The 23,511-nt window shown below is 36.4% G+C and overlaps 1 protein-coding gene across 1 annotated transcript in view; it reads right to left on the reverse strand.

Annotated features, from left to right (window-relative positions):
• Positions 1 to 10,719, reverse strand: part of LOC118801919 (Fc receptor-like protein 5) — a 28,798-nt gene extending 18,079 nt beyond the window's left edge. Inside the window, exons 1-5 of the mRNA XM_036562325.1 lie at positions 10,685 to 10,719; positions 8,718 to 8,753; positions 8,234 to 8,488; positions 5,156 to 5,428; positions 3,390 to 3,665 (exon numbers count right to left, since the gene is read on the reverse strand). Coding sequence (XP_036418218.1) covers positions 3,390 to 3,665; positions 5,156 to 5,428; positions 8,234 to 8,488; positions 8,718 to 8,753; positions 10,685 to 10,715 — 871 coding nt within the window. The 5' untranslated portion in view covers positions 10,716 to 10,719. The remainder of the gene's footprint in view (positions 1 to 3,389; positions 3,666 to 5,155; positions 5,429 to 8,233; positions 8,489 to 8,717; positions 8,754 to 10,684) is intronic.
• Between the last annotated feature and the right edge of the window lie 12,792 nt (positions 10,720 to 23,511).

Genomic DNA, 23,511 nt, shown 5'->3' on the forward strand with positions numbered 1-23,511 from the left:
TGGAAATACAACAGAAACATATGTACTTGAAACAAAGAAATTATGAAGCTGGAGGAAGATCAGCAAAGCTCTTAGCCTACAGACTGCGAAAACAACAAGCGGATAGTACTATTCTTAGATTTAGAAGCCCGAAAACTAATGTGATGGAATCTAAAATAGAGAAAATACAAGATACAAGAAATTTTGAGGTTTATAATAAAGATCTGTACTCTCAACCACATGTGCCAAATGATCAACAAATTGACAAGTTTCTAGACTCCCTGGAATTACCTGTAGTAACAGATTCACAAATTGAAAGACTTATACAGAAGATCACAGCTGAGGAATTGAATTTAGCCATTTCTAGATTAAAACCAGGAAAATCCACAGGATGGATATACCTCTGAGTGGTATATTTAAAGAACAATTAGTCCCAGTCATGTTGTTGGCCATGAACTGGGTAAGAGAAACAGGTGAGATCCCACCCTCATGGAGGGAAGCAATCATTTCAGTTATACCCAAAGAGGGAAAGGATAGTCTAGATTGTGGGAATTATAGGCCGGTCAGCGTTCTCAATTTAGATTATAAATTATTCACTTCAATTTTAGCACAAAGAATTGAGACGTTTTTGCCAAACCTAATTAATTTAGACCAGACAGGATTTATACAACAGAAAAACACAGGACAACATAAGGAGAACCCTACATATAATGAGATACATTAACTGAGAAGGCATTCAGTTCGGTTAGGGGGTCCTTTTTAGTTCTAAAGAAGTTTGGCTTCCATCCTGCATTCATTAAAATAATTCAAACAATATACATTAAGCCTAGTGCAAGAATTAAAATAAATGGAGACCTCTCAAGCTCATTTGTGTTAGAACGAGGAACTAGACAAGGGTGTCCAATTTCACCTTTGTTATTCTCTTTATTTATTGAACCTTTAAGTCAGGTAACCAGAAAGTCCAGAGAAATTAAAGGAATTGAGGTATTTGGTATCGAACAAAAACTTGCATTATTTGCAGATGATGTTTTAGTGTACCTAGGGCAGCCCACTCAGTCATTCCTGGCACTGATGAATACATTAGAAGAGTATGGGGCTCTTTCAGGATATAAACTTAATATACAAAAGACTCAAGTGATTACATTAAATTACGTCCCTGCTAAAAGTCTCAGGGATGCATATAAAGTCAATTGGCAATCAATTAAAATGAAGTCTTTAGGAGTGTTTTTACCAAAAGAATTGTCAGATTTGTTTCAAGTAAACTATGGTCCTTAAATGTTAAAATAAAGACAGATATGTAAAGATGGAACCTTATCCCATGCCTCACTTTAATCAAGAGGGTAGAAACAATCAAAATGAATGTACTACCTCAATTACTTTATCTTTTTCAAAGTCTACCAGTAGAGATATCAGATCAGCAATTTAGAGAATGGGACACATGGATTTCCCGGTTTATTTGGCAGGGACATAAACCTAGAATTAAGTATATGACACTACAGCAGGGAAAAGAAAAAGGAGGAATCTCCCTCCCCTGTTTGTGATTATTTTTATGCTTCTCAATTAAGGCCTGTAATATGTTGGAGTAGTGAGCACTATATAGCAAAATGAAAGGAAATTGAAAATGCATTGGCAGTGAGTTTCCCATAGCAAGCCATGATAGTTCACAGAGCATTAATGAAACAGCTTTTGGACAGGCAGAATACCTGGATCAATCTAACAATGAACATTTGGGAAAGGATAAATACTTTAAATGGGATACAAGATTTAATAAGATGGTTGAAATGGTGTGCCTATGATAGTTTCCCCCTAATAAAGAAGACAAAGGCTTTAAAGTATGGGCAGTATTTCAGTCTTTAAAAGAAAAATATGGACTGGAACAGAAAGATTTATTATAGATATCTTCAAGTGCAATGTTACTTCAGTGAATCTTTCAAATATGTAAATCCACAAGCTATAGAGACAGGACTCTCTCTACAGGATTATCTCTATCTCTTTGTAAGAAAAATAATACATTTTATATTAAGGAAAAGTGGGAGAAGGAGGGGAACATATCACTGTCAGAGGATAATTGGGAAAAAATATGTCAACATAAGTGGGCAACAAGAAGTTCCTTAACTTGAGAACTTTGCTAGAAAAATGCCCCTCGATTCTTTGTTACACCTGTGCAGAAATGACACCAAGGTTCAGGGATCCAACTGCTGGAGAATGTGTAATTCAGCCAATGCAAATCATTTCCATATCTTTTGGGAATGTATGGTTCTGTCTGGGTATTGGAAAGCTATCCATCAGGCTCTCTGTACTATATTTCAGATGAATATACACTTTGACTTCGGTTTTCTTTATCTGGGAAATCATTCGTTGGACTTAGGTCAAAATGATAAGAAATTGTTGAAGGCCTGAAATTTATATTATGGAAAAGCTTACTTATTGCTTACGAATTAAGTTTGGCAAATTCTGTCAGATTTGGTCTAAGTGGCTAGTACATATAAGACCCTGGTGCCCAGAACTTACATAGGTTTTTTATGACCTATCGTTTTATTTCCTCTCCTCTCAATTAAAGAACACACTTCCCCTTTTTTAAAATGTAAATAGTTTTTAAGGAGCTAATTTGAAGGGAAAGTCAGAAATTTAAAATGTAACCTTTTTTTTCTTCTCCTCTCCCTCTATAATGATTATTGATATTGATGGTATTATCAAATATGTTTATCAAAAGAAAAGCAAAAATTACAAAAAGAGGATTGTGTGTATGTATGTATTTATGTGTATATTTGTGTATATATGTATATAAAAGCAGACAAACATTGAAAGTAAAGCAACTGAGTAGGATCATAATGGAACTGTCCTTAGATAGTCATAATCATGGTGTGAATTGAAGTACTGTTACAGTTGTTTGATATAATGTGAATTTTGTATTTTCTTCTATGTTCTTTTCAAAAGACTTTCCCCAATAAAAAGAACATTACCAAAAAAGATAAGAACGAGAAACAAAATGTTCTTCAATTAAATTGGTCGTTTGCTGCATAAATAAACACCTGCAGTGCACATGAGATCTACTACACTGGCATTTCAGGCTCCTGTAGTGTCTACTAGAGAGCACTGAGTATAGTTGTACTGCAGGTGTTCCTTTTTCATTGGTGTTCTTATCAAAGTACATTCAGATTAAACAAATACTATTTTATTAAATTCATCATATCTGTACATTTTGCTATTACTTAAATATTACATGCTGAATACTGATTATAAAACACTAAACCACCTTTTGAGGCAAGAGCACAGTCTTATTCCACAACAGGATTGATATACTGTAATAAAAACATTATTATTTGTTAGTACTAATTACTCATTTTTGAAGCTATTAAATGATAAACATTACAGAAAATGCAGTGAGGACACAAAAGTATTGATCTTACCTTTCACTGTGAGAGTAACAGGATTGCTGGGTTGTGATGATGAGGGTCTGTTATCTCTCTGTCCTTTACACCAGTACTGACCCTGATCCTGATCTGCTGCTGATCTGATGGTGAAGGTGTTTGTCTGAGACTGATAGACTGCAGTTCTACTGCTGCCTTTATACCACTGATATCTCCAGTTACTGTAAGACTCTATCTCACACTTCAGAGTGACTGACTCTCCAGTGAACACAGGACTCCATTTGGGTTCTACAGTCAGTGTAGCTCTGGGTAAAGCTGTGAGAACAGAGGAGAGGAGCAAAAAGATTAGTGTTGTGTATTTAAAGTTTTTTTTTGTTTGTTTTAAATAAATTTCTTGGATTTTTAAAATTCATATTATGATTAATGTGTCTAATATGCCAGATATCACTTATGTTAGCAATATAAATAACTTTATAGTTTTTAATTATAATTACCCCTAATACCTCTACTTCAAAGACGCTTTCCAATGATGGTTTAACATGACTGGAGAAGGTTAAATGTGAGTACAGTATATCATATATTGTCAGCGCAGGCACTGAAATATCACTGTGATGAATATTTCCCATGTTTAAAGGGCCCATATAACAGAAAACTGAATGTCCCTCATGTTGCAAATAAAATATGTTGATGTAGTAGGTAAAAAATTATTACAGTTTCAAAGCGTGTTATTCACTCCTGAGTCCACACAGTCCATATATGAAAACTAAGCTGTAAAAGAAGAATTTTTGAATGTATTGTTTTTTAGCCCCACCCATTCATGTTAAAAGGAGTGCTTCAACTAGTTTTCTGAAAGAACCACAGCCAATCAGAACAGAACTCATTTATGTATATCAGACACAGCAACAAAAGCAGCCAGCATAATTCTAAGGGAAAGAGAGCAGTTGGAAAATAGTCATGTAAATCTGTTAATGTTTTTATTAAATAAACATACATAAACTTTAAAATAAGATTGGGTAACAGGGAGGAACAGGTCACTGCTGTCCTGACAGTATCTAATTAATGAACATGTGTGTTATACAGTTTAACATAAAACTAAGAAGGGAGAAAAATAGTAATAACATTAGTTTTATCTACTTTCATAAAATTTTGTGTAGAATGGAATTAAAACTGGTTGCTAGAACAATATTGTTTTATTATTATTATTATTATTATTATTATTATTATTATTATTTTGCATTTTCTGTGATGTTAATCTACATAAAATCCTCAAGTTACATAGATAAAACTTTAGCAACAAAAAAATAAATAAAAAATCTTACTCTAAAATCAGAACTGAAACAGCTGATATATTGAAACATTAGTATATGCTGGTTCTAATTTCTGAATCAGTATGGAGAAATTTAATAATCTGAAAAATTACATTCAATTAATTAAATGCAGCTCACACTGTAAGGAACACTTCACACTGCAGTGATCTAATGTGTTCCTTACATACATTAGGCTTCTGGGAGAAAACTCATCTTGTCAAAGAAGTTAAAATGTTGAATTTTAATTTAATTGAATTTTAATTTAATTAGTAATTGACTTGTTTGCAAAGCATGTTGGGAAAGTGGCCAGTGCTTTGTGCAGCCTGTCTCTGAGTATTATACTGATGAAGTTGGAGCTTCCCAGCAGTTTTATTTTTTCCTTAAGTTTTATTAGTTTTTGTTAATTTATTTTATATAGTTTTATTCATGCATTCACAGCCATGTATATTCATAGTATTTACTGAGGTTAATGATCTCTGAAGAGATGATCTCACTCACCTGATACAGTCAGTGTAACAGCATCACTGGTATGTGAGTAGCGTGATGTTCCTCTCTCTGTTCCTCTACAGGTGTATTTTCCACTGTGAGACTCTGTAACAGAGCTGATTCTGTACTGCTGATCTTTACTGACAGGAGTGGATGAAGCATCTTTAAACCAGCTGTACTGCCAGTTAGAGACTCCTTCTCCCTGTATGTCACATCTGAGAGTGACAGTCTCTCCTCTGAACACCTGATCATCAGGCTGTATGGACACCACAGCTTTTGGTCTCTCTGTGGAAACAAAATAAAACATTTTCAGAACCATTAATTCTGCAGTAATTGTTTACATTATCTATGTGGACTATAAATCATGATTATTTTTCAGTAGTAGCTCACATAATGCACCTCTACACTTTGATTACTTAAAGATTACATGCAGAATACTTATATTATAAAATACAATACCATTTCCAAAAAAGTTAGGACGCTGTATAAAATGTAAATAAAAACAGAATGCAACGATGTTCAGGTCATTTAAACCCTATATTTAATTTAAATTAATACAAAGACAACACATCAAATGGTGAAACTGAGAAATGTTATTGTTTTTTGAAAAATATATGCCTTTTTTGAATTTGATGCCAGCATGTTCCAAAAAAAAGGCTTTAAAAATAGAAAAAATAAAATGATCATCTTATCCCCAAACCAAGGTTGATATATAGTATTAAAATAATGATACATGAACTAATGAACTAATGAACTAATAAACTATGAGAACTAATTTTGTAATCAGTACTGATCTATTTTGCTAAACTGTTGTGTGACACTTGATGATGTGTGTTCTGATCAATAACATCACGGTCTGCAACCAAATCACACAAACTAAAGTGTGGTCCTTCACCTTTTTCATTTGATCAATGAGTAAAATAGAGATGGGGCATTTCAGTACTGAAATATTGATACTTCTAATCCTGATGTTTCTTTTTGAGAATCTGTTCTTACATGACAAAATGGATACTAGGTGTTTTCTTTAAGCAGTAAACTGAATATACATCAGTATTATTGAAATGATGGTGGGAAAAAAATAGCAAATAAATGTGTAGGATGGGAACTTTTCTTTCTGCCTTCTCCCTCTGCCTTTCTCACTCACAGGGCACAGACAGCCATATGAGATGCAGTGAAAGCTCATTTGGCGTTATTTACCTAAATAGTTTATTTAATACTAAGGCTTTCAAATGTACCTTTTAATGTCCCCCCTTTTACTGGTTTTCATTCCTAAATAACAAAGAATTCTCTCAGTATTCAGTTATTGTTTTGTATTGGATTAAAAAGAAATTGTGGCATCATGCATCCCTTGAGTAAAACTAGCTAGAGCTCCCCCTGCTGGATATTTACAGACATAAGCTTCCTGTGCATTCTTCACAAACTGTTGTAATCAAATGCAGCTCCGTTTGGGCTTTCTTACACACATGACAGTCAAAGCAGTATTTAGTGTTGATATAAAAACTAAACCAAAACTATTTCGTTTTTAAGGAATGATTAACACTGTTCTCATACATGAGTCGCATTTCATCTTTACATTCAGAATCATTCAGAATCTCTTTGTATGTGCATTAAATTAATGTAAATGAACTCTTATAATCAATCACAATTACACCAATGACATCATGTACGCATGATAGCACTGCTGGCTGTGAAGAGTCTACCACCAGGACTAATAAATGGAGGTAAAGAATACAGTAGATCATTGCAGTGTTTTTGCTGTAAATTAACATCAGTTTATTACAGTAAATAATAAATAAATGCTTGATTAATTACTTAATTTACACTAAAACTTTACATTTAGATTTACTAATTACTTAAATTAATTAACACCCTCTTTATTATAATTAATTCATTGATGAATAATAATAAAGATGTGTACATTAGTTTAGATTAATCTGACTGAATAAAATCTAACAGGCTATAATGAATAGGTTACAATGCAGCTGCTGTAGGTAAATGGGTGATAGAAACAGACTGGGCACAGTGTGGCATCAAGTAGCATCAAAGTGGCATCAAAAACATACTAGAACTGGCAGGTTGTGAAGAAGGTGGATCATCATACACTGTATGGCCAAAAGTATGTGGACACTGGTTCTAATTATTTATTTAAGGTGTTTCAGTCCCTGCTAACAGTATGTCTCTATAAACACACAAACACAAGAATTGTGTATCAGGAACTTCATGATGAGTTTCCAAGCAGCTACACACAAGCCTAAAAAGGCACAATACCAGGCTTCAGCTGATGTGATGTAAAGCACACTACCTCTGGGCAGTGGATAAAGTTCTCTGGAGTGATAAATTACACTTGACTATCTGAAAGTCTGACTGAGTCTGGGTTTGGCAGGTCCCAGGAAAAAACTACCTGTTGAATGCGTAGTGCCAAGAGCAAAGTTTGGCAGAGGAGGGATAATGGTCTGGGGCTGTTTTTCAGGGTTTGGGCCTCTTATAGTACCAGTGAAGGGTGATGTTAATGCTACAGCATACAAAGACATTTAAGACAATAACATGCTTTCAACTTTGTGGCAGCAGGTTGGGGAAGACCCTTTCCTGTTCCAGCATGACTGTGCACTTGTGAACAAAGTGAGCTCCATAAAGACATGGTTTGATGAGCTTAGAGTGGAGGAACCCCAGTGGCCTGACCTCAACCCCACTGAACACCTTTGGGATTAATTGGAACGTCGATTGTAAGCCAGGCCCTCTCATTGAACATCAGTGTCTGATCTCACAAATGTTCACATCGTGCAAAGTGTAGCTATCATCCTGTGACATTTCTTATACTTTAAAAGATATTTTTCAATTATAAATATAAAACATACATTTTTATGCATCCATGATGGGAAATGCACAGAAGATTAGCAGCTGTGCCTCCCTGGTATTAATTTACACATGCAACTGCCATCCTCAGGCATAATTTGCAGTCTTGGTAAATTACACTGTGCTAAATTCATCTGTTTGCATTGACACTGCACTATATTTTGCATGCTTAGAAAGAAATGCCCCAAAGTACATGAATGCATGCACGATAAACATGATGAAGATAAACAAACTCACCTGACAAAGAGAGTTTAACAGGATCACTGGATCTTGTGGTTCCCTTGCAGGTAAATTCTGTGCTGTAATCTGCAGTCATCTGAAACGTGTATTCACTTCGTTCTTCAGAGCGATGAACTTCTTTCCCATTGTTAAACCAGCTATAAGTCCACGTACGACCTTCTCCCCCCGGGATTTCACATTTTAGAGTGACAGTCTCTCCTATATTTATTTCTTTTCGACCTGGAGGGTCTTTAATTATAACTGCTGGCTTATCTGTGACAACAACAAACATTTATCCTTAAAGGAAAGACATCAGATCTACACTGATCAACTAAACATCATAGAAACTTTGATAAGCTTAATTTACATATTATACTGATCTCAAACATGCAATTTTACATGTGAGCCAAATTTCACAGCCATCTATTAAAACAAAGATTTAAATTCTGAATGTATATGAATTTAAATTGAAAATGTATGTGAATACATGTGAGTGATTCACCTTGAGTTTGTCCACTGTGGATGAGGACAATCAGCACTAAAGGAGGGAAACAGAGGATATGATGCATTAATATGAAATATTAACAGGTAGAATTAATGAGTTTGAATGGGTCGAATGGAGCTGGAGATTCAGTTCAACTTAAAGTCAGTCCTACACACACAGTCCTCATATCTTTTCCTCCCACCTAACTTTATTTTCCACTACTGTATGAAAATAATATAAAAATATATATATATCACACACACACACACACACACACACACACACACACTCTGGCTAACACTTAGCAGGTTACATCTGCTTTGACCAGCAGGAGGCAGCTGATTTTTTCCCCCCTTACCCTTCGGTGACCAGTTCATAAAAACACCACTAGGGGGAGCTAAGAGGCTAAATAGTATGTATATTGCATGAAACAAAAACATTCCTAAACCTCAACACTCATGACATTAAAAATGTCATCTATGAATATGAATATGCATAATTATGCTAATTTTAAAACCCTCTTCCTGTCCTATTTCTAAACCCTGCCCCTCACACCAGTTTCATGCATACTATCTCTATCTATGAACAGACTGAAATGAAGGCAGACCAGCAGCAATAATAAGATCCCACTATAACTTTCATAATTAGAAGGATTCTGTCTTCCGGTCACTCTTGCACCAGTCATTCAATTTCACTCGCTCAGATTTTGAGTCTTTATCCTCTAAACGTGCCTCAGTGAGCTGGAATTGCTGGTGGTTTAGCTTTAACATTGTCCTCTGGTATTACAAGGATATAAATTAAAAAATAGCTTAAGCTAACAGCTCCACACACAAAAACACATATTTATTTGCTCAGATTTGAGTCTTTATTTTCTAAACTTGTGGCAGTGAGGTTTTAATGAGCTGTTATGAACCTGTGCTGTGGTGAAACCACTGCATGCTAAGCTACTGTATGTTGGTGCTTGTGGCTCATACCACTTTGTGGCTTTTGTCAGGGCCTGTCACATCTTCTCACCATATTTGGTATATGGGGCTCTGATAGGTTCAAGCACATCCATACAAATCTAAGCTGCTGTGTAGTGCCCCACAAACCATCAGAAGAACTAAGAATAAAAAATGTGAACTGTGAACTGTCCTATAGTAACACAACTGATAGAAATATCAGTCGACATAACCATAATAAGCCACTCAAGAACTCTTATCTATTTAAAAAACACATTTTGTGGGTGTAGAGGGTCTTTGTATCGTCATGTAGATCTCAAAGCAAAAGCTTTTCATTCTTTGTTGTTTCACACATTACAGTTTCTGTCACCCTGTGATTGTAAACTTATTTTATGTACTAAAAAGAGTGATTCAAATGTTTATGATTTCCACATGAATTAAATATATTACATCAATATATTTATTGGTAAAAGTGAGTCAACATTAATACAAATTGGTGTTGATGTAATATATATATTTTTAAAATCCGGACACATTTGAAAAAAGTGAATTAAGTAAATGCATTGCATCGGCTTGAGAGTGTCTACAACACAACAGCAGTACTGCAGTACTGACACTAATACATGATTAGAGTCTGATATATACTCTGTGATATGATCTGAATTAAAATGTACAATAAAACACATAAGCGACAGAGTATTGAAAATATAGTCAAAGACATAAATCAAGTGGAACATGGATTCACTAAAAGATGCCTTCATTCTGCAGTTAATTCTTAGAATTTTCATCAAAATACCTCATAACAATGCAGACTGGATGCTATGCTAATAATTTACTGTAATAAACATGTCAAAGGACCCCCAGCTGAAACTGAAGCTCTGTGCACTCTGACTTCAGCATGAAAGAAAAGCTTTTAAACTATCTGAACTACATTCAGTTACTGAATCACACAGAAGCTGATCACTCAGAACCCTCAGACTGAATATTAACAACTTCATACAGCAGCTCTCACTCTAATGAAGACATAAGAGAACATTTACTCACAGAGTATTACAGAGAGAGACCTGAACTCCATACTGTCCCCGTAATGACTGACTGACTGAACAATGCTCTGTGTTCAACACTCATCACTTCCTGAGAGAGAGAAGAAATTTGCATATTAAATATGTAAATGTACACTAAATACTTTAAAACATGTTTCAAATATTCCTCTGACCCTCCAAGTTAAAAGTTAAGTGCAATGGAAATGACACCCCATCAGTGATTGTACCAGTTTAACTGATTTTAGACACAGCTGTAAAGGGATAAACCTCTTCACTTCAAATTAGCCAATGAAAGAAACTTGATTGACCAATTAGAGAGTTTGCAATGAAACTGTTGAAATATGTGATGATTATGAGCCAGATATATTAGTTCAACTCATTTTGATTGTAGTCTAGTTTGTTCCTGATCAAACAAGGCAGGAACAAAATGTAAATACTGTGCCACTGAAAAACGAGAACATACAGACATACAGGGGCAGATTTTCGCCTTTAAAGGCACTCGCATGTAACATGACACCCATATGTTTCATATCAAAATGCTTCGTTATCTACTTTCCAAAACTGATGCAGCAACTTCAGCGGCTGTAAAAGCCATTTCACACTTGTCTCCAATGAGGACTGAATGAAGAATAAAGGGTCTGTGACATGATGCGTCAGTCGTTAGTGATTTCCTGCGTGTCTGTTGGTCAGTTTCACACAAAATGTAGACAGACACACAAATCCAGCAATTACACACGGTGAGAGAAAGACACTGTGTTTCTCAAACCCTCTTCTCAGCCTCACAACTCCAGATTGAGTCACATACAGTCTCACAATAAGTTGGAATGGTAAGGGCGACTCTACAGATTCAGGAAATGCTTGAACCGTATGTCTGCACTGCATTAGCGCAAAGATAGAGAAGCATATACAGAAGCATCAAATTTGATTTGCGGGTGAGTTTGTGCACCCCAGAGTGTTAAAATTAATAATATCAGGATCACAGTGTCACATGGCTGAACTGATGCCTAATGTTGCATGTACTGATTTTGCTAAGTGATAATGTTACTAATCAAGCATTATGACCCGGTCTAGGGTCAGGCTGTAACAGAAAAAGAGAGTGGGCTCTCTCCCCAGACCTGCTGACAGGCCAAACACTGGACACAATGAAAACCAGAAAATGGCAGGTTTATTTGCTTCAAAAGCTGGGTTGATGGCTTCAGGGACGAGCATATGCCGAAATAACAAACAAAACAACTAATGATTACAAACCTAACTAACTAAACCTGAAAACAAAACAAAAATACAAAGGACTACCCTATCTCCCTGCTCATCTCCTACTTTTTAAATGTTCACAAAGTCTAATCAAGCAGTCACAGCAAAACAGACTGACGCTGGTCTGGAGATGTTCTTCCGGGTCACATCAGAGGGAAGAGAGCCCTGAACATCTTCCAAGATGGTGGCTTGGTGACCTCTTATACGTCAGTGTTCCCCCCGTGTGGCCAATCACAGACCTGCACATCATAGGAAAACGAGGGAAAACACTGTAAATGGCCACAGAAAGACTCAGAAACACTAGTCTAATGCGTTTGTGAAGTTAGTTAGATACCAAACTTGATAAACCCACCAAATTTATTCAAATTGATGTTTAAAAAAATTGTATTCTGTTAAAACCATAGTCAGTTATAATATAAAATATAAAAACCTATCCTGAACCTGAGATTATGTTGACCACTGTGTTAAATCTGCCATTCGATGTGATGTTTACTTTGTAAAATCATTAACATCACCAAAACAACCGAGATCTATGACAAGCTGTAGTCTGAGGGTTTTACCATCTTAAAACACAAGGCGCAAATGATCCCCAATTAAAACAATACAGAACTGTTTATGATGAAACAATAAATAAACATAGTTTATGTATCTCTCCTTCTGCTCATTTTCTCACCTGAAATGTCTTTAATAGTGTTCTATTTCTAAAAACATCGCTATCAATCCACATCACTGCTGAAGAAGACAGAAGTCAGTCTAATGTTAACATGGCATTTTGGCTATGGGAGCTAATCAGTGGGCTAGCTGATGTTGGCACCACAGATCCTGAAGTAAAAATACCATTATTTTGGAAAAATGTAATACTTTTCTATTAGTTTTCAATCTTTTACATGAAAATCATGTAATGCACCTACTTCTTCACAAAATAAGCAGTCTAATTCTACAGTCAAATATTCAGGAAAGGTGAGGAAAAGATGGAAATGAAGTGCTCCCAAGCTTATTTTGGTAGAATAGCAACGTGTGACTAGAATCTGACCCAAGCATCTAATGTTCTTTGCAACAAAAACACATTGCAGTATCATTCATAAAAGTGCACAGAAAGTTAAGTTACAGTTTCATGAGAGGAAAGTGAGAATTGCTGACTTTTGTTTGTGGTCAACAACAGTGTTGCGTGGCCTACAAAATGGTTTCCGCTCTGCTTGTATGTTGAACAGGAATTGGTAGCTGAAATATTTATTGGCATGTAAATGTACACTAAGTACTTTAAAACATGTTTCAAATATTCCTCTGACCCTCCAAGTTAAAAGTTAAGTGCAATGGAAATGACACCCCATCAGTGATTGTACCAGTTTAACTGATTTTAGACACAGCTGTAAAGGGATAAACCTCTTCACTTCAAATTAGCCAGTGAAAGAAACTTGATTGACCAATTAGAGAGTTTGCAATGAAACTGTTGAAATATGTGATGATTATGAGCCAGATATATAAGTTCAACTCATTTTGATTGTAGTCTAGTTTGTTCCTGATCAAACGAGGCAGGAACAAAATGTAAATACTGTGCCACTGAAAAACAAGAACATACAGACATACAGGGGCAGATTTTCACCTTTAAAGGCACTCGCATGTAACATGACACCCATACGTTTCATATGAAAATGCTTCGTTATCTACTTTCCAAAACTGATGCAGCAACTTCAGCGGCTGTAAAAGCCATTTCACACTTGTCTCCAATGAGGACTGAATGAAGAATAAAGGGTTTGTGACATGATGTGTCAGTCGTTAGTGATTTCCTGCGTGTCTGTTGGTCAGTTTCACACAAAATGTAGACAGACACACAAATCCAGCAATTACACACGGTGAGAGAAAGACACTGTGTTTTTCAAACCCTCTTCTCAGCCTCACAACTCCAGATTGAGTCACATACAGTCTCACAATAAGTTGGAATGGTAAGGGAGACTCTACAGATTCAGGAAATGCTTGAACCGTATGTCTGCACTGCATTAGCACAAAGATAGAGAAGCATATACAGAAGCATCAAATTTGATTTGCGGGTGAGTTTGTGGACCCCAGAGTGTTAAAATTAATAATATCAGGATCACAGTGTCACATGGCTGAACTGATGCCTAATGTTGCATGTACTGATTTTGCTAAGTGATAATGTTACTAATCAAGCATTATGACCCGGTCTAGGGTCAGGCTGTAACGGAAAAAGAGAGTGGGCTCTCTCCCCAGACCTGCTGACAGGCCAAACACTGGACACAATGGAAACCAGAAAATGGCAGGTTTATTTGCTTCAAAAGCTGGGTTGATGGCTTCAGGGACGAGCATATGCCGAAATAACAAACAAAACAACTAATGATTACAAACCTAACTAACTAAACCTGAAAACAAAACAAAAATACAAAGGACTACCCTATCTCCCTGCTCATCTCCTACTTTTTAAATGTTCACAAAGTCTAATCAAGCAGTCACAGCAAAACAGACTGACGCTGGTCTGGAGATGTTCTTCCGGATCACATCAGAGGGAAGAGAGCCCTGAACATCTTCCAAGATGGTGGCTTGGTGACCTCTTATACGTCAGTGTGCCCCCGTGTGGCCAATCACAGACCTGCACATCATAGGAAAACGAGGGAAAACACTGTAAATGGCCACAGAAAGACTCAGAAACACTAGTCCAATGCGTTTGTGAAGTTAGTTAGATACCAAACTTGATAAACCCACCAAATTTATTCAAATTGATGTTTAAAAAAATTGTATTCTGTTAAAACCATAGTCAGTTATAATATAAAATATAAAAACGTATCCTGAACCTGAGATTATGTTGACCACTGTGTTAAATCTGCCATTCGATGTGATGTTTACTTTGTAAAATCATTAACATCACCAAAACAACCGAGATCTATGACAAGCTGTAGTCTGAGGGTTTTACCATCTTAAAACACAAGGCGCAAATGATCCCCAATTAAAACAATACAGAACTGTTTATGATGAAACAATAAATAAACATAGTTTATGTATCTCTCCTTCTGCTCATTTTCTCACCTGAAATGTCTTTAATAGTGTTCTATTTCTAAAAACATCGCTATCAATCCACATCACTGCTGAAGAAGACAGAAGTCAGTCTAATGTTAACATGGCATTTTGGCTATGGGAGCTAATCAGTGGGCTAGCTGATGTTGGCACCACAGATCCTGAAGTAAAAATACCATTATTTTGGAAAAAATGTAATACTTTTCTATTAGTTTTCAATCTTTTACATGAAAATCATGTAATGCACCCACTTCTTCACAAAATAAGCAGTCTAATTCTACAGTCAAATATTCAGGAAAGGTGAGGAAAAGATGGAAATGAAGTGCTCCCAAGCTTATTTTGGTAGAATAGCAACGTGTGACTAGAATCTGACCCAAGCATCTAATGTTCTTTGCAACAAAAACACATTGCAGTATCATTCATAAAAGTGCACAGAAAGTTAAATTACAGTTTCATGAGAGGAAAGTGAGAATTGCTGACTTTTGTTTGTGGTCAACAACAGTGTTGCGCGGCCTACAAAATGGTTTCCGCTCTGCTTGTATGTTGAACAGGAATTGGTTTGCCTTGCTTGCAGCTGAAATATTTATTGGCAAAGGTGTTTATCTCTGCATTATCCATGGTTTCACAGTATGAAGCACACAAGATGCATGTTCAAAATAATTGTGAAAGCACTTATGATTCACAGATACAATTAACACTTTTAATATAGAAACAATGCAAGGATTGGACAAAATTGCAAAATTGCAAATACTGCAAGGGTTGATTGAATGTGCATGAATTTGTTCCTGGAGGGGTTGGTTTCACTTCTGGGGTTGATGAGAGGTATAACTGACCCTGTCCCTTGTTGCTCTGGCCACAAGCTGGAGAGTGTATGTGCATGATTTACTGCGAAGTGTGACATGTAAGCTCACAGTGAGCTTCCACTGGAGTTCCACTGGAACTTCCACTTAAGTTATTTGAGGTTTGCGTTCCATTTCTTCTTTTCTGCTCCAATTTATTTATTTGTAATTTAAATGAAATGCTGAGTTGAGGCCTGCTTTCTCACAGAGCATCTTTTTGTTCATTAGCTGAAGATGTTATTGCCACTGTTTAACTAGAACAAAAGTCAAACCACAACTACCTAAATAATTCCTCTCTGCTCTAAAACCTCAGACATTCTACTTATAGACCGGGTCTATGTCGTGGTAATAGTTTCCAGACATGCTAAAATGTGACTATTGGCTGTACACAGTACTGCAGACAACAGCTCAGTATTATTAAACAGTAAGCTGTGATTATTAATATTTATTTTTTTTACTAGTTTTCTTATGTTCAGATTACATGGACAGATGATAATTTATTATTTTACTGATGAAAGGTGAATATTGTAAATCTGGCTTTTGATTACAACAGTTTATGATGACAGTAATTTTATATGTGGAGCAGAATTGACTTTATTGATGTTGCTTCATTACTTCATCATCCCACCGTGTTTAAATAATGTGAACGTGTGCATAAATGTTCAAGCTTGCACTGTACTGTTTCTGAAATGAGAGAGCACAAGGCTTTTTGCACCTCCTCTACTGGTCACACTCAGAAAGCTTAAGTTGAAAATAGACAAACCACAATGTTACTGATGTTGTGACAGAAAAAGCCCAAACTGTTTGTTAAAGATATGATGTTAAACATCGCCAGAATAATGTCAAATATAATATTAACCATTATGTTAGTCATAGGTCAAAAAAAAAAACCTCAGGGGATAATGCTGGGTTGAGGGTGGTGGTGGTGGTGGTGCGGGGGTTATTATGAAGAGTAGCTCTTCTCACCTTTTAGGTATCACATATTCTGTGAACAGAGTGCAACTTATTATTTGTTTTATAGAACACAGTTCTATATATTTTTTATTCTATCATTTTTCTGTTTCTAGTAAAATACATAGTGACCTAACACAGCCCTCTTCCACTATAGGAAATGACAGATTATTGACACTTCTTGAAATGTTAGTTGTTTAGCCAGCATTTTATTCCCCTAACAAAATGATCAAATTACCAAAGACAACATGTAAGATATCAGACATGTTACCATCACATTAGCACCACTGTTAGCAACACTACTGGCAATGTAAACCCACTTTACGCAGCTTCTGACACACAGTTCTTGAACTGTATTGCTTCCAGAGGCAGGTTGGAGCTCAGTGGTGGGTGATGTGCATTGTGGTTGAGCTGTTGTTGCTCCTACATGCTTCCATGTTACAATAATAGCACTTACAGTTGACTGGAACAGATCTGTTATGGCAGAAACTTCACAAATTAGTGATAAACATGGCATCCTGTGACATTGTCTGAAAAAACCATTGTTAATTTGGCTATAAATGTGGTGATAAGTAAGAGTAAAGTAGAGCCTCTGGCTGTTTCACTACCAGTTTTTGCATTTAAAGTCACTGAGCTCTTCAGTACAACCCATTCTACTGCAAGTGTTTGTCTATGGAGATTGCATTGCAATTTACACACCTGTTAGCAATGAGTGTGGCTCAAACACCTGAACTCAATAATTAGGACAGGTGTCCACATAACTTTGGCATTGGCTTACCTCTCTGGTAGGAGTAACAAAATAACATTAAAACAAAACACTCCTGTGAAATCTCCTCGTGAGCTAACTGGCTAGCCTTGCAAACTTTTCAATGCAAAATATCTTTGACTTGTTTGAACATAATGCACATAAAGTTTGTGAAGATTTGTTTACTTGTCTATAAACTTTGGTGTAGAGATGTGTTGTGTTGTAGTGCCTTTCTTTTGTTTTCTTAGCCATGTACCCTTTAGCATAAGAAGTAGCCAGCTGGCTAAGTAAATCTATGGATTGTTGTATTAGCTGTCATAGATAACAGATGGAGTATTTTATTTATTGTGGGCAAGTTCTGCTGCTGAAGTCGACACTTGTGCTTACTCTGTCCTTTCGACAGCTCATTGAACACCCTTCACTTGAGCTAGTATGATAAATATGGCCCTTAAGATGGCGTCAAAGATTACCCTGAGGGGAAATGACGAGGCCAAGCGGAGACAGACGTGCTAAAACTAGTAGTGAAACAGCCAGAAGCTGTTTTTTCCTCTTAATTATCACCACATTTACAATTACAAATGCATGCTTAATGATTATTAAGTATTACTATAATATTAACATACAGATCAAACAATGAACTTCAATGACAAATAATGTAAAGAAAAACATTGTAAAAATTGTTTGTTTCCATATTTTAATACTGACATGATACCATTAGATATATGATAATCGAATCATGCTTTGTTTCTTTAGCTTTTTATGTTAGAAGTTTAATATGTGCTGGACATTTATGTGACCTATGTTGGCTGTAGTTTCTTAATGTTTTCCCCTACTTGTCAGTCTGAATTTGTACTCTTTGAGACAGACCTCCAAACCAAGTACTCACTTCTTCCCAGTATATCCTGAAGTAAGATCCTTAGACCCACTGGTACATATTTTATCTGTATCTATCCAGCCCTTTATTTTCTTTACTTCAAGATTGATCATGGATTGTGAAAAAAGGAGGTACAACCCTCCTCTGTGCTACATGCTTAAAAAATCATTCATGTCACTTGTACGTGCTCAAAACAGCACAGATCATTACTTATATACTGCCACCTAGTGTTTGTCCGGTGTGCTGCATGCACATACATATTTCAACAATGAGGATCAGTGAGGGTCATGCTGGGAACTCTGTCAGAGACATCCACCCCTATCCCCAACGCAACATAAACAACAACAATAATAATAATAATAATAATAATAATAATAATAATAATAATAATAATACAAACAAACAGACATCGTAGCCTCTCTCATTAAGTTCCAGCATTGCACACACTGCTTATATAGAAAACTATTATATAAAGGGTTTCCAACTCCACTAGTCAGTTCAGTTGGTCAGTTTCTTCCACACACTCTTTAGACTTCCTAACTAGTAAGTTAGTCTGAGTGTTTTGTGTGTATGGATTAGATTATTCATGAAGAGAAATGCAATCCTAAAAATTAGCAACTAACCAAAGTTAATTTTCTCCATATTAACACAAAAAGGCATTAAATAGCTCAAGCTGGCAACCCAGAATATATGGTACTGAAATGCCTCTACAGTCCTGTTCCTGGAGATCTTCCACCTGTAGAGTTTGATAGTAGAGCTTCCGGCTTGAGAAGTGGGTCTAAAACAGCTGCTGGGAGTATGAACCACATCTAGGGTATAAATTAGTGATTGTGTGATGAAAAAACAAAGACAATTTTATGTTCAACATTTTTCTGAGACAGGAGTGCTTCAAAATAACTACCATCATTCCCATGCCAAAGAAATCATCTGTGTCTTGCCTCAATGACTACCAACACATAGTGTTTACTCCGGTCATCGTAAAGTGCTTAGAGCGGTTGGTAATGATACACATAAGAAGTCTTCCTTCCACACTGGTACAAGAACCAGGACACTGAAGACATTCATAATCATGATGTGTACATTCAGAGTAGATGCACGAACAGAACATGGAGGGAACTGCAGTTTATTGTTCTCATAAAATGTACTGAACACAAAGTAGACAGAACAGAATTACACTTCAGTTATGTTTAGCTTTTGAACAAAAGGAGCTATGATTGTTACTGGTTTCTGATAATAATCATGTAGACTCACAGTGCACTGTGACTCACACCAGTACACTCCAGTGTGGGATGTGTAGAGGGAGCTGATGTTGCATGTAGATCCTGTAACTGATCCCCAGCCTGATGAACAATCTGACACCTTCTCACTGAGTGTGTATCGTCTCACTCTCCATCCAGTAGAGTCACTCTGTCCCTCACAGCTCAGTGAGAGAGAGTCAGTAATAAAGTGTTGAGTTCTGCTGGGACTGACCATCAGAGAGACTGCAAAAGATGGAAAATGTAGACATAGGACCATATATATGTGGTAGGGCAAAGTATTTGGAAGCTTTTATTATGATAGGTGCAATATTCCTTTGGAGGCTTTTATTGTGGTAGTCTTCCTATTCTCCATAATTCTCCCCCTAGTAATTGGCTGCAGGTGTCTAATTCCTTGAATGGCATTTCTTTGTTGGCCTTTGGTGCTGTTTATTGTGACCTGCTAAGACAGCAGTTGAATCTCTCTGTATTTTTGTTGGTGCTGTGGACAGCTTAAGTTGTTGGGTAGTAAAGTGTTACTCCTTTCCTCTTTATTGAGTAGGCCCTAATCTTATCCTACAGGAGGTGTTTGTTCCAGTGAGCCTATACTTGACCCTAGATTAGTTGGCTACTTTGTGGTGAAGGCCTGCATGGTTATGCTGTATACCACTGATTGAGGGTTCGGAGGTGCTGTTTCCTGAATAACTTAATAAAGATACCCCTGTAATAAGGGGTCTCCAGTCATCCTGCTGTTTTGTCTGATTTTTTTTTCTTTTTCCCCCCTTTCCTCTTGTTTAGTGAACTTTTTGTTCAAGACAAGTTTTAAGGTCCTAAGTGTTGTTTCATCTTGAGGTTCTATATGAACCATATAACTTTATTTTGTTGATTTTGTTTTTTTTATAATTTATTTAATTTCTTCTCTCTTCTTTTCTTCCAGATTGGGCTAGGCCAGATGGTCAGTGGCTTGCAGCAGGTGGCTGTAGCTTAGATGGCTCATTATTCCACTGTTTTGTTGAGTTGTGTAATTGTGATTTTTTTTTCCTTTTTTTCTTTGCTTTACTCTGTGTGATTTGAGTGTGTGTTTGGAGTGACACCTAACTTATGAGGTGGTAGAGCTTTTAAATCGTCCCCCTCAGGCAGCCATCTACACTTGAGCCCTGTCCTCAACTTATGTTGGTTAGTGTGGGTTTTTTTTTTCCTTCTTTATTAAAGGAATAAAGTTGATTCTATTTTTTATAAGGTTATATATTTTTATATTTTAAGGTTTATTGTAAGGTCAAATATACATTTGCATACTCTCAAAATAAATTTGATCTTTTTTGAGATGCACATCCTTGCTCCATATTTAAATATATAAATAAAGAATCTGTGGTACAAACGTATATTAGAGCATTGCCTTGCACTCTTTTGGTCATATATTGCACATGCTCAAGGTCGACACTAAGCTGAAGGTTTTGTGCATCTGACTTGAATATATAGTTTAGGGTGTGGCATTGGTGAGGCACGAAAGCAGGGGAGGAGACTACTCAGGTTAACCCGAGCTACCTGAGCTCAACATTTGGGTTATACTTTTGACATGGCATCTTGCAAGGACATTCAAAATTCCTGCTCTAAACTTGATCAAAAAGACCAAGTAGTCAAGTGCAGGTGCTCTTGTTTGCAGAGCTAAACAAGAATTTGGAAGTAAATGTGACTCTGAACTAGCTGAGGTAACAGCTTTGGTGAAGTAATTGGCATTGACAGTCTATACCAGGCACACAGTTCCTGTCGAAACATGTAATAGAACATGCCGTAATAGAAATGGAAAGGTCTGGGTGTGACTGAACTGCTGAAGTACACCCTCAAACATGATGGTTCTTTAAAGGTTCTTTAGTAAAGAATATCGTTCTATATAGAACCATAAACACCCAAAGAACCCTTTGCATGATTAAAAAGTTCTTCGCATCATGAAGGGGTTCTATTTATATAGCACCAAAAAGGGGCCTGCTATTGTTACGATGTCACGCTTGTACCAATAGAAGCTCCTTTTTGGTGCTATATAGAAACCAGCCATAGTAGTGCAAAAATAGACAGGCTTTTAAAAGAGCACAGTCAGTATTTACAATTGGCCTTGATAAATTGTAATAGAAGATTCATTATATCATCTCCTTTGTTATTTGAAAGGGAAACTCTTAGAAATGCATATGCAATAATGCTTAAGAATGCTAAAGTATGTATTTGATGTATTTACAATGTCATAACCAATAATGCACAAGTGAGCTGTTCAGGAATATAATGGATCGATTAGTCTAGTTCTGGGTAAAGCTGGTTATGTTGATATAGATAGTATAATTTAGCAGAAGCTCACCCTTTACAGTGAGTGTAACAGAGTCACTGTTCTGTGATGTTGGTCTGTATCGTCTCTCTCCTCTACACTGATACTGATCTCCATTAATCACAGCATCTCCTCTGATGGTGAGAGTGTCTCTGTTTACAGTGTAATACACAGACCGAGACACTGCAGTCCATCCATGCCATTTATCCCTCTTATTCCATTGATATGTCCATGATATGTTGGTATGTTCTATTCCACACTTGAGGGTGACTGACTCTCCAGAGAACACTGCACTCGCTGGTTCTGCAGTCAGTGTAGCTCTGGGTAGATCTAAAGAAAACGGGAAAAACACAGAGTAGTTCAAGTCAGTTCCATTACACATGATATCGACTTCTACAGTGTTTCTTTAAGTCCATTGGTTTCAGATTCATTTTTGGTTTGGATTAACAGAGGGTTTGCATCGTTTTCAGGTTAGCTTGTCAGAAAATTCATGCCATAGTCATCTAAATGTTAGCATTTGATTGTTTTCTCCATACTTGGGGACTGAACATGATGGCCTACATAGTAAACAGTTCCATATAGACCTGCATCGTCTCAGCTTTAGCACTTGTATAAATACATCACATTTTACCAGCTAACTGCTAAGGGCTAGGGGCTACTGACAGGCTTTTGTCCATCAGACAGTCTTTACCTTGCTTTGAGCTATGTCTTTACATTGGTTGGATTGGTTTAGAAACTTCATAATCAATTTGTTCCCACTCATATTTAGACACTTTGTGTTTAAATATTTCTACCATACTCTGTATGTCACCTTCACCTTGCTTTTCATAGTGTGCTTTGCATTTCCCAAAACTACTGGATTGAGAGTGCACTGTGGTAAATATGTAACTGCAAACCAGAATGACTCACTGTATTTGGCCAGAAGTCTTCTAGTCATTATGGTATTAACTTTCTTCTGCTATATTTAGGGATCATAGTAATACTTCTTAGTGATTTAATTTAGCTACACTTTACATTGGTGCTTTGACATTAGTATCTCATGATCAAGTTGATATATTTAACTTTTTGTACTGTTTAGACTGCCCTGCGATGGACCTCTGCCCAATGACTGCTGGGATAGGCTCCAGCTCCCCCCACGACCCAGAAGGATAAGCAGCTTAGAAAATGTGTGTGTACTGTTTAGAGAAATTAAGACAGTGTCTGTAGTCACTGGGTATGAATTGTTGTTTTTCTTCCAACATTACCGTATTTTTTATCTGTAAAGCTGCTGGAAAGTAGAATGTCCCTCTCTAGTTCACATTTAAGAGTTACTCTCTCAGTGAATATTTCTGTATGTCCAGACTGTATTTTAATTGTAACATATGGCTTTTTTGTAAGAGCCAATAACAAACATTTATCAATATATCCATTGATCTCAAATACACATACACTGTGTTTAAGATATGGTGCACAAAAAGTAACAAAAAATAATTTCTGATTACCCTAAACATAGTTAACTGGTCGAGACTTGGCTTATGTAAATTTGGTTTTTCATTGCTCCATTACTTGCGATTTTACTGGTTTGATGTGTCTTTCATATGATTGATTCACCT

Source organism: Colossoma macropomum, unplaced genomic scaffold (genome assembly GCF_904425465.1).
Source record: "Colossoma macropomum unplaced genomic scaffold, Colossoma_macropomum, whole genome shotgun sequence".
In the NCBI taxonomy this organism is placed as follows: Eukaryota; Metazoa; Chordata; class Actinopteri; order Characiformes; family Serrasalmidae; genus Colossoma; species Colossoma macropomum.